The sequence below is a fragment of the Peromyscus maniculatus genome, chromosome 6 (genome assembly GCF_049852395.1).
Source record: "Peromyscus maniculatus bairdii isolate BWxNUB_F1_BW_parent chromosome 6, HU_Pman_BW_mat_3.1, whole genome shotgun sequence".
In the NCBI taxonomy this organism is placed as follows: Eukaryota; Metazoa; Chordata; class Mammalia; order Rodentia; family Cricetidae; genus Peromyscus; species Peromyscus maniculatus.
The window spans coordinates 75,353,797-75,366,168 of record NC_134857.1 but is presented as its reverse complement, the minus strand read 5'-3'; the positions used below and the strand labels follow the sequence as shown (position 1 = coordinate 75,366,168).

The 12,372-nt window shown below is 43.6% G+C and overlaps 1 protein-coding gene across 1 annotated transcript; it reads left to right on the top strand.

Moving 5' to 3' along the window:
- The first annotated feature begins 7,814 nt into the window (after positions 1–7,814).
- On the top strand, positions 7,815–11,703 carry Ctxnd2 (cortexin domain containing 2). Its single transcript, XM_076575323.1, has 2 exons — positions 7,815–7,964; positions 11,470–11,703. The coding sequence occupies exons 1-2, from the start codon at positions 7,815–7,817 to the stop codon at positions 11,626–11,628; spliced, it is 309 nt and encodes a 102-aa protein (XP_076431438.1). The 3' UTR covers positions 11,629–11,703.
- Positions 11,704–12,372: the final 669 nt, after the last annotated feature.

Here is a 12,372-nt window from a genome sequence, read left to right as displayed (position 1 = left end):
CGGCCCTTGAAAGGTCCTAAGGACTCTTTGAAATCTGATAAATACTTTTACCAAATTTGCATAATACAAAATCAATACACAAAAATGAGTAGCTTTTCAATATATTAATAACTAAGTTGAAGAAAAAAATCCCTCTCACAATAACTTCAAAGAATATGTACCTAGGAATAAACCTAACTGGGATGAAGGACTGGCGCAGTGAAAGCTTGGAGACACTGAAGAAGAAGACATGAGGAAACAAAAAGACCTTCCACGGTCGTGTAATGGCTGAATTAATATTATGAAACTAGACAATTACCAAAGCAAAAGCTGTCCACAGACATAAACCCATCAAAATTCAATGACATCCCACACAGAACTAGGAAAAGGATTTCCTGTGGGAGTCATAACATAGCACTTGAGAGGATCAGGGTTTTAAAATCATCCTTCCCTACATAGTGAGTTCTAAATCACCTCACTCTACCTGAGACGTTGTTCAAAACAAGAGTCATTTGGAAAGAGAAAATGATCTCAATACTTCACTTTAAAAAATAAGATTGCTTTAATAAAACCCATTGCTCTGTATGGTAATCTCAAAACTAGTGAAAAATAGATATTAGGAGTGAGGAATCCTCGCAATTCAGATCACACAGAAGGACCACCTAAGAAGGATGCTGTGCATGTGTGGCTGAGGTGGAGCAGACATCTACCCAGCCAGCTCCTTCTGACCATCAGGAGGAGCTCCAGGCCAGCTTTCTCTGACAGTCCAAGGCTCATTTACCTTTGGAGCTCTAAGATATAACACAGTCCTCTTTATGTTGTTCAAAGCTTAATTTAGCACCTCATAATCCCAATTCGGTTTTTTGTTTGTTTGTTTGTTTGTTTTTTGAAACAGGGTTTCCCTGTGTAGCTTTGTGCCTTTCCTGGAGGGTTTTCTTTACTTTTTCTTTCTTTTTTCAAGACAAGGTTTCTCTGTGTAACAGTCCTGGCTATCCTGGAACTCACTCTGTAGACCAGGCTGGCCTCAAACTCATAGAGATCTGCCTGCCTCTGCCTCCCAAGTGCTGGGATCAAAGGTGTGAGCCACCACCACCTGGCTTCTTCTTAATATTTTTTTTTTGTATTTGTTTTTCGAGACAGGGTTTCTCTGTGTAGTTTTGGTGCCTGTCCTGGATCTCGCTCTGTGGACCAGGTTAGCCTCAAACTCACAGAGATCCGCCTGCCTCTGCCTCCTGAGTGATAAATTAAAGGCATGCACCACCACCGCCCAGCTGAATATTTTTTAATATTAAAAAATTATTAGAGAGAGAGACAGAGAAGCAGATGAACAGAGAGAGAGAGGAGAGTGAGAGAGAAAGAGAGAGAGGAGAGAGAGAGAGAGAGAGAGAGAGAGAGAGAGAGAGAGAGAGCCATAATGCTTATACGGAGATCAGACAGAGAACTTTGTGGAGTCCATTTCCTTCTTCCACCTTTATGTGGAGGCTTGAACTCAGGTCACTAGTTCTTTGCATCAAGCGCCTCTACCTGCTGAGCCATCTCACCACCCTGATTTTTGTTGCTGTCCTTTGGTTTTGTTTTGTTAACTATTTGCTCATATGGAAAGAAATGCTAATTCCTTGTATGATAAGGGGATAGAGTTGTTTATGACAATCTGCTATGGGATAATGCTCTTATACACTGTAAAGTTTTGTCTTATGAATCTGTTTAATAAAATGCTTATTGGCCAGTAGCCAAGCAGGAAGTATAGGCGAGGTCAACAAGCTAAGAATGTTGGGAAGAGGAAGGGTGGAGTCTGGATTCACAAGCCAGACACAGAGGAAGCAAGATGAGAATGTCGAACTGAAAAAAAAACAAAAAGAATCTGGAAAAAAAAATAGCCGGGCGGTGGTGGCGCACGCCTTTAATCCCAGCACTCGGGAGGCAGAGGTAGGCGGATCTCTGTGAGTTCGAGGCCAGCCTGGGCTACCAAGTGAGTTCCAGGAAAGGCGCAAAGCTACACAGAGAAACCCTGTCTCGAAAAACCAAAAAAAAAAAAAAAAAGAATTATGGGTTAATTTAAGTGTAGGAGCTAGTCAGTAATAAGCCTGAGCTAATGGCCAAGCAGTTATAATTAATATAAGCTTCTGTGTGGAAATTTGGGAAGTAGCTGCTGGGTTTTTGGAGTTGTTGACAGAACAGAAACTTCTGCCTACAAATGATGCTCAATGTTCAGCTTCGCATAAAACCTGAGAGAGCTTGGGAAAGGATTCTAAACACATTAAAAACAGAGTCAAGTATGGCTTCTTGGTAGCTGTTTTCTATCCAATGGGCTCAGTTTGCTGGTGGTGATCAGAGGTATTTAGGTTGTTTCCAGGTTCTGGCTATTACAAATAGTGCTGCTATGAACATAGCTGAGCATGTATCTTTGTGGTATGATTGAGCATTCCTTGGGTATATGCCCAAGAGTGGTATGGCTGGGTCTTGAGGTAGATCGATTCCCAATTTTCTGAGAAACCGCCATACTGATTTCAACAGTGGTTGCATAAGTTTGCACTCCCACCAACAGTGGAGGAGTGTTCCTCTTGCTCCACAGCCTCTCCAACATAGACTGTCATCAGTGTTTTTAATCATAGCCATTCTGACAGGTGTAAGATGGTATCTCAGAGTCATTTTGATTTACACTTCTCTGATGACTAAGGATGTTGAGCATTTCCTTAAATGTCTTTCAACCATTTGAGATTCTTCTTTTGAGAATTCTCTGTTTAGCTCTGTAGCCCATTTTTTAAATTGGATTGTTCAATATTTTGATATCTAGTTTTTTGAGTTCTTCAAAAGATAACTGTTAATCTTACATATTTTATATCAGTATGGATTTTAGTTTACTGATACAAATTTAAAGTTAATTTTGTTATACTGTATGTATATTTCTTTTTCTGGATGTATATTTCTACTCTTGTTTAGGTATTATGTTTATGCAACTCACTTAAAATTGTAATATATAGCCGGGCGTTGGTGGCACACGCCTTTAATCCCAGCACTCGGGAGGCAAAGCCAGGTGGATCTCTGTGAGTTCGAGGCCAGCCTGGGCTACCAAGTGAGCTCCAGGAAAGGCGCAAAGCTACACAGAGAAACCCTGTCTCGAAAAAAACCAAAAAAAATTGTAATATATAATTAAGAAATACAGATTAATAGTCATATATCACAAACTTATAGTCATGTTAGGTATGTTTTCAAGGCCATACAGAACTATATTTCAGATAGATAGGCAATCTTCAAACACGTTAAAGACCTACAGAATATGGCATTTAAAATGTTTTAAGAACTTAGACTTTTCTCAACAGTGAGACATGTCTGCTCCTGTCATCACCAATTACTTCCAAAGAGGATGATGGACATCAAAGAAACTACATATGGAGCTTGTTTTCTTTATGGCAAAAGCTAGACATGTGGGTAAAGAAAGTGCCCTTGCCTTGACTGATGACAGTATGCTGTACAAATTGGACAAGACAAGGAGGGACAGTCCTTCAAAAATCCTGCTTCACAGATAAGTCTGTCAGATACACTTGGCCTGTAGGCCAAAGATGGATGTTCTAGTGTTGCAAAAGAACTTTGGGTGACTGTCCAGGCAGCCTGATGTCTCTGTCATTAGGTAACATTAATCTTTCTGGAGTCTATGATGGAGTTGAAGACTAGATAGTTAATGCAGGAAAAAGGGGATGGCTAAAGAAACCCACTCTGACCCTGGATCCAACTAGGGAAAGTTGGCTCAGATAAGGCTAGTGAAAGAAACACAGCTTGGCTCTAATCAAAGCCATCTCTGCCCCTGGCCAACTGACTTGTGAAACCAACTAATCACAGAGCAGGACAGTAGAACCCAGGCCTCAATTCAACCCCTGGTTGACTCCACCACCAAGACATCCTATATTAACTGCTCTGGGTGGTCAGTTTAAGAAAGAGCTGTTCTCTCCACCCTAGTAGAGGCAGCTACTCTCCTGGACTACTCCTTTCCAAATAAATCTCTTTCTTAAAATAGTTTTGAGTGTGAAGATCTTCATTCACTGCCATAGAGAAGATCCTTGCTGAGACATCCCTCAGTGGACAAAGCAAGGAGGAGCTGAACAGAAGATCCTTGTTGAGATGTCCCTCAGTGAACAGAGCAAGAAAAAGCCAAAAAATTAACACTATTCTCCAGAGCTGGAGGGGATTGCAACATTTCTGCAATTTCTTAGGCCAGAGAAGCAGAGCTCTGCTAGGAGAAACCCCCTTAAGTGGGGGCTGAGCAAAGCCCAGGTGTAGCACCTCTCCAGGAGAGGAACAGGATTGCTATATCCTGCAGGGAGACCATCCCCCATCACACCAGGTATACCTTGACTTTCCCGAAGAGTCAGGATACCCTTCCCTGCTGAAGCAGTTCCAGGCCTGACTGTCCTGAGCAGTCAGAAAAACTTTCCTTCCGAGGTATCCAGGATACCTCACCCTCCAGGGTTCAGCTGTCTCTTTGCAGCTCCAGCCATCAGAGCTGTCCTAAGCAGCTCCAGGTGTTGCCTGACTCCCCAAGTAGTCAGGATATCTTTCCCCAGAGTTGCAAAACTCACATTTTAGTGCCAAAACCTGGGACCAAACCCACAGAGTTGCAACAAATTTACTTACAGTTAAAGTTTTCTTTAGTTATAATAAAAGATAAATTAAATGCAAAACTTTAGACTCACCAAGGTAAGAAATATTTTCTCTAATTTTGTCAAATGCAAATGGATTGGATATTATTACTATAATTCTTACTTGATAACTTTTTGTTTTACTATATTAAGGTTAAAACCTTCCTTTTAATTAAACAAAAAAGGGGAAATGCTGTGGGATAATGCTCTTATATACTGTAAAGGTTTGTCACTCGATTTTGTTTAATAAAATGCTTATTGGCCAGTAGCCAGGCAGGAAGTATAGGCGAGGTCAACAAGCTAAGAATGCTGGGAAGAGGAAGGGTGGAGTCAGGATTCACAAGCCAGACACAGAGGAAGCAAGATGAGAATGTCGAACTGAGAAAAGGTACCAAGCCACGTGGCTAAACATAGATAAGAATTATGGGTTAATTTAAGTGTAAGAGCTAGTCAGTAATAAGCCTGAGGTAATGGCCAAGCAGTTATAATTAATATAAGCTTCTGTGTGGATTTGGGAAGTGGCTGCTGAGTATTTGGGAGTTGTTGGCAGAACAGAATCTTCTACTACTATCTGTTGGTTTTTTGAGACAGGATCTCATGCAGCCCCAGCTGGTCTCAAGCTCATTACTCATGCAGGGATACCACTACTCCAGAGCTAATTAGTTTTCTCAAACAAGACTTTAGTTTTTCCTATGTATAAGAGCCAGTTAACCACTCTCCCAGGAGGTCCATTGGCACTTATTTCTCTCCGGGTTTGGATGGTGACAGCGGATCTTTTCCTCATTCTTTGCTTTTCATGTTATTCTTGCAGGGGATCCATGTGTGGTTCCTAGAACTCCCAGGGTGGCTCTCAGCCATCTGCAATCATCAACTTCCAAGAGATCTGACGCCTCCTCTGACCTCTGAGGGCTCCTGTGTGTACATGGTGCACAGACATCCGCTCAGCACACACATATACACATAAATTCAATTTAAAACAAAGGTGAGTGTTTGTATTTTACTGTGTGTAAAACATACCAAAAAACTATTCTGGTGCCAGGTAGTGGTGGCGTTACACGCCTTTAATCCCAGCACTCAGGAGGCAGAGGCAAGTGGATCTCTGTGAGTTCCAGGACAGCCGAGGCTGATACGCCGAGAAACCCTATCTCAAAAAACAAAACAATAAAACAAGAACAAACCTGTTCTAGTTAGTTTGTTGTCAACTTGACATGAGCTAGAGTCATCTGGGTAGAGGGACCCTCAACTGAGAGAATGCCTCCATCATATTAGCCTGTCAGCAAGTCTGTCAGGCATTTCCTTGATTAATGATTCATGTGGGGGGCATATAGCCACTGAGCACAGTGCCACTGATGAGCATGTGGTCCTGGGTTCTATAAGAAAGTGGGCTGAGCAAGTCATGAGGAGCAAGCCAGTGAACAGCACTCCTCCATGGCCTCTGCATCAGCTCCTGCCACCAGGTTCCTATCCTGTGTTCTCGCCTAACTTCCTTCACAGATGGACTGTCATCTGGAAGTATAAGATAAAACGAAACCTTTCCTCCCTAAATTACTTTTGGTCCTGGTGTTTATCGAAACGGGTAGGAAACTAGGACAAAACTAGTACTCAAAACAGATGTAACTGTGGCTCCGGAAACTTTCAAACAATTGTCGTGTCCTTTCAGGGGTGGGGAACGGTTCAGCCACTCAAGTCCTTGCTGCACAAGCGTGAGGAACTGAGTCTGACCCTCAGCACTCCTGTGAAAATACCAGGTGTGGTAGTACCCCGTGACACTCCCGGAGCTGGGGAGGACACTGGAGGATCCTTAGGGATGTTGACCAGCATCCCAGTCTAACTGTGAGCTCCAGGGCAGTGAGAGATTGGATCTCAAAGGAGATGGACAACGTTCCTGGTAACACTCAAGGTTGTCCTCTGCCCTTCACTCACATCACACACACTTAAACATGAGCACACACAAATTTTAAAAGACTCATCTCGATACCACACATAAAACACTATAATTACATCTATATCAGTGTATGATTTATCTATATTGGCCAAACTTACAATGGAAAAACACCCTTTTTTGATAAAGATTGATTTACTTTTATGTGTGTGTTTTGCCTGCATCTGTTTGTGCACCACATGTGTGCCCTGTACTCTGAGGGCAGAAGACGGTTCCTGGAACTGTAGTTATGGAGTTACAAGCTGTGAGCTGCCGTGTGGGTGCTGAGAACTGAACTGGATTCTCTGTACGAGCAGCCAGATTTCTTAACTGCTGATCCATTTGTGGTTATGGCGCTGGGGACAGCACCCCAGGACCTTGCACAAGTGAGACAGTCACCCTGCCACTGACCCACAGGTAACACACTTCCTTGTCAAGGCTGTAGTGCAGCAGGTACAACTGGAGCTAGCGACAGAAACTGTGCCTGGCTTGGCTTTTCTTCAGTGTTAGAAAAACGGAACCCCAGGTCGTGAACTTGCTTGGTAAGCATTCTGTCTACCACCAAAGCATGTCTGCAACCTTCCAAGATCATTAAGTGAGAAGCGCAAAGTGCAAGAGTATCTGTGATTGGTAAGAAAAAAAAGACAAATACCCCAGCGCTCTGGAGGCTGAGGCAGGAGCAATGTGGAGAGTTCAAGGCCTGCTTGGTCTACATAGCAGGTTCCGAGTCAGCCAGAGCTATTTTTGTTCATTTTGAGACAGGGTTTCACTGTGTAGTCCTGATTGTCCTGGATCTTTCTCTGTAGACCAGGCTGGCCTTGAACTCAGAGATTCACCTGCCTCTGCCTCCCGAGTGCTGGGATTAAAGGCGTGAGCCACCACTGCCCGGCCTTGTTCTTAAATTTTTAAAAGATGTGTTTTATCTTATTGCATAAGTGCTTTGCTAACATTTGTGTCTATGCACCCCCTGAGCAGTGCTTCAGATTCCCTAGAGCTGGAGTTACAGTGGCTTCTGGGACCGGAACCAGGAGCCTCTGCAAGAATAAGTACTCTCAACCACTGAGCATCTCTCTAGCCTCCTACCTTAGCTTTTTGAGATAGTGTCTCTCACTGAACCTGCAGGTAACCAGTTCATTTAGACAAGCTGGCCCTGGAGTCTTAACTGTCTCCTTTCCCCAGCCCTGGGATTACAGGTACCAGCTACTGGCTTTCCCGTGGGTGCTGGGCGTCTGGACTCAGGGCCTCATACTTACACAACAGGCACTTTAACCCACTGATCCATGCCCCCGGACCTGTCCACCCTCTTTAATCAAGGTTCAGTGAAGTATGAAGTGCACATTTATCTTGTGTCAACACACGAATTTGGCAAGAGGGCTCTGAAAGTGGAAGCCACTGGCGTAATCGTGCCAGCGGCGATGGTACTAACACTGGTGAGGTCCGCCACGGGAGAGTAATGCGACTGATTTCACAACTCCTCAGTTTAGCAGCCCCACTTAAAGGGCACCAAGCATCTCGGGAGGAACAAGCACACTGAGGTTGCCTGGAGGCCATGGCACCCAGCAGTGAGCCATTCTGGGGTAGGATGAGACATGTGTTGCTGCTTGAGACAAGGTCTTGCTATGAGGCCTAAGTAGCAGACATTCTGTATCCTTCTGTCTCGGTCTCCATCATGCTGAGATTAGAGGCAGGTGACATTGCACTCTGCTTAAGCAGTGCTGTTTTAACGGGTCCTAAATGACAGTCCAGAACGAAGATTAACATTACTCAAAAAACCCATAAATACCCTTCACTCAACCGACCAGATTTAAACAGAATACAACCAGGTTGTTGACTCACTGTAGCTACACTGAGTTCATTAAGTGAGAAACGATCACTTCTCCCGGTTTCTTTCTCTCTTTCCTTTCTTCGAAAATACATAAATGACACACACTCTGACCATCCAAACTGTATAACTCAGTCGTTGTTAGTATACTCATCACATTTTACATCTTCATTACTTCAAAAAGAACCCCAGGAATTGTTCTGATAGACCATGTGCTTTTCTTTGTAAAGTTTAGTTAATTCCTTTTTTGATAATTTCATAGATTCATCTACTGTATTTTGATCACATTCACTCTTACCTTCTCTTGTGCCTCTTCCCCACTGTCTGAAGCTCTTCATCTAGTCTCCCTTCTACGTTCATGTCTTGTGTATGTGTTTATGCAAGTTTATATGAGACCCATTGTGTTTAATTAGAACTGCTTATGTATTGGTGGAAAATTACTTACCAGGACATTGACAGCTTACCTGCAAGAAATGTCTCCCCCTCACTTAGCAACTACTAAGTGCCAATAGCTCCTCAGGGAGGCATGGGCCTCATGAGCCTCTTCTGTATCCACGATGGTGTTGACAGATGCAATTTCATCTGAGTCTTGGGCAGGTGACCACAGACAACCTGGAGCTCTGAGTTCAAAAATCATACCTGTTCCAAAGACAGCCTTCCTCCCTGTCCTCTGGCTTGCTCACCTTCCACAGTGTTCTCTGAACCTTGGAGGGGGTGATATAGGTGTCCCTTTTAGGGCTGATCACTAAACAGCCACTCAGTCTCAGCATTTGGATCAGTTATGAGTCTCTGCAGTGTCCACAAACCACTGCAAATGAGCCTTCTCCTCCTAACACCAAGAGAAGCACCACCCTGTGAGCATGAACATAAATACAAAGTAGTTTGATGGGTACAATATGCATGCCTATGGAATAGAACAACAGCAGTAGCTTCCACGGTAGGGCCTATGATGTCTCTGGCTACAGAATTCTAACTAGGTTTACAGTACCAAGCATAAATTCCCTCCTCTGGAACGTGTCTCAAGTTTAATCCAAAAGCAGAGCTGGGCGGTGGTGGCGCACGCCTTTAATCCCAGCACTCGGGAGGCAGAGGCAGGCGGATCTCTGTGAGTTCGAGGCCAGCCTGGTCTACCAAGTGAGTTCCAGGAAAGGCGCAAAGCTACACAGAGAAACCCTGTCTCGAAAAAAACAAAAAACAAAAAAAAACAAAAAAAAAAAAACAAAAAAAAAAAGCAATAGGTTAGCCCCCATAACAGTCTATCGCCAATGAACACAACTGTACCTGGTACTTTGATTGTGCAGTACATAGGAGCTCATAAATGGGTAAAACTTAAAACTTTTTAAATGTGTGCAAATGTTTCTCTACAAGTATGTATGTGTACCATGTGTGTGCTTAGATTTTCCAGAGGTCAGAAGACAGTATCGAATTCCCCAGAACCTAACGTACAAATGATTGTCAGCTGACGTGTGGGGACCAAACCCAGTTTCTTTGCAAGAGCAGCAATGCTCTTAACCACTGAGCCATTTTTTGTAACTCCCTCCAATCCCCATCAGTCTGCATAGCACCGTTCAGCATTATGAACCACAGCCAGCAAGGAGGAATCTTCCTTTTCAGCTCCACCTAGTTCTGGTGGGCAATCAATTTAGCCCTGATGAACTAAGTTTTCATCATTGAAGTTGATCTCTGGATGTACATGATTTTTCATCAAGAATTGAGAATGACAATATAGTAAACAGTAATCGGAACAAAGACAATGTTATGTTAATACCCACTGAGTTAAGATAACACAATCAGGCCTGGGGAGATGCTTCAGTGGTTAATAACGCTTGTTGCTCTTTCAGAGGAAATAAGCTGGCTTTCTAGCACCTGGGGTGAATGATTGTGAGCTTCAATGGGGATAGGACTTACTCTTGGCTTCCAAAGACACCAAACACACATGGCATACACATATTTAAAAATAGAAATAAGCCAGGCAGCTGGACTGTCCTGCTGCACGCCTTTAATCCCAGCACACCGGAGATAGAGGAAGGCAGATCTCTGTGAGAGGTCAGCCTGGTCTGAAGAGTGAGTTCCAGGACAGACAGAGCTACAGAGAGAAACTCTGTCTTAGAAAACCAAATTAAATAAGTAAAAATTTTTTTAAATCGGCCAGGCGGTGGTGGCGCACGCCTTTAATCCCAGCACTCAGGAGGCAGAGGCAGGCAGATCTCTGTGAGTTGAGGCCAGCCAGGGCTACCAAGTGAGTTCCAGGACAGGCTCCAAAGCTACACAGAGAAATCCTGTCTCGAAAACCGCCCCCCCCCCCCAAAAAAAAATTTAAATCTTAAACAAAAAAAAAAAAGGTAACACTGACGCCAGGCATGATGGTGCAAGCCTTTAGTCCCAGCACTCAAGAGGCACAGGCAAGAGGATATCCATGAGTTCAAGGCCAGCCTGGTCTACACTTTGAGATCCAGGACAGGCCCCAAAGCTACACAGAGAAACCCTGTCTCGAAAAACAAAAGAAAAGAAAAGAAAACTTACATCAATTATTTGCAATAGGTATCCTAGGAATTAGAAGAAAATTTAGGGAGGGATACAAAATTGGGAATGTTGAAGATTTTTTTTTTTGTTTTTGTTTTTGTTTTTCAAGACAGGGTTTCTCTGTGTAGCTTTTTGCCTTTCCTGGAACTCACTTGGTAGCCCAGGCTGGCCTCGAACTCACAGAGATCTGCCTGCCTCTGCCTCCTGAGTGCTGGGATTAAAGGCATGTGCCACCACTGCCCGGCAAAGATTTTTTATTCTTGTTTTTGAGACAGTGTCTCACTGTGTAGTTCCAGCTGACCCAGAACTTGCTATGGAGAGCAGGTTAGCCTTGAACTCTCAGAGATCAATCTGATTCTGCCTCCTGAGTGCTGGGACCAAAAGTGTGTGCTACCAAGTCTGGCTCTTAAATAAATCTTGATCACTTTTTTCCAAACCTTGGTCTCTTTAGTTTCCACACGCTGCTCCTGAGGAAATGCAGGCGCACACACGCATAGACCCAAAAAGAACCTGTTTTTGCTCTTATTTTCTAGACATCTGACCAATCTGAAGACATGCCTGAGGAGATAGCTGTGTCTGGCAGACAGTAGGAGGTGTGTGTCCTCATGGAAGACTCCAGCCTTCCCAGTGGCTTCGATCTGAACAAAGGTCTCACGCTTGCCTCTGTTACCTTTATATTACTCTTTCTGATAGTGATGATTTTCCGGTGGTTGAAGTTTCTGAGGAATCCAAACGAAGTTTTTGACTAATAAGCTCCATAACCACAGATCCATCTCTGAGCTAAAGGACCATAAAACCTGCAGACTCTCACAAGACATTTGCAATCTTGGTTGGTTGTTGTTGTTTTTTTTTGGGGGGGTGGAGGGGCTGGGCACAGTATGTTTAACAGGAGCTTATGCAGCCAAGGCTGGCCTCGAAGCCCTGATTCTTCTATCTCTGCCTCCTAAACACTGAGACTACAAAGTATGCTCAAGACTTGAAATCTTTTATTTGACAGGGTGTATGATCCAGACTTACATTTTTCAGCCTTCCTATCTTTTGTTCAGTGACAAGCTCAGAAGAGTCAAGAATCTCACCAGAGAGCAAACACAGGCCCTTTTCCTTTGTTCCATTTCAGGGAATCCATTACTGAAACTGAATTTATTGGCTAGGCTAAGGCCATGAGTTTCAATTGTCCCATATCTAATGTCTCCGGGATAGAATAGTGGATTTTTTTTTTCTTATGGTTTTTCAAGACTAAGTTTCTCTGTGTAGCCCTGACTGTCCTGGAACTAGCTCTGTAGACCAGGCTGGCCTTGAACTCACAGAGATCCACCTGCCTCTGCCTCCCAAGTGCTGGGATTAAAGGCATGAGCCACCACCACCTGGCCAGTGGATCTTAATTTAATGATGTAACATAATGCTGTGCTCAGTGAGGCCCATCTGAAACAGAAGCTGACCTGGAGGTGATGAAATCGATTTGTCCCTTACACATGTAAGTTATGAAGAAATGG

Coding starts and splice junctions, on each gene's coding strand:
- Ctxnd2 (XM_076575323.1), top strand. CDS start 7,815: ATGCCCCCGGACCTGTCCACCCTCTTTAATCAAGGTTCAGTGAAGTAT. Junction 7,965..11,469: donor CGGCGATGGTACTAACACTG/GTGAGGTCCGCC, acceptor GGCAGACAGTAG/GAGGTGTGTGTCCTCATGGA.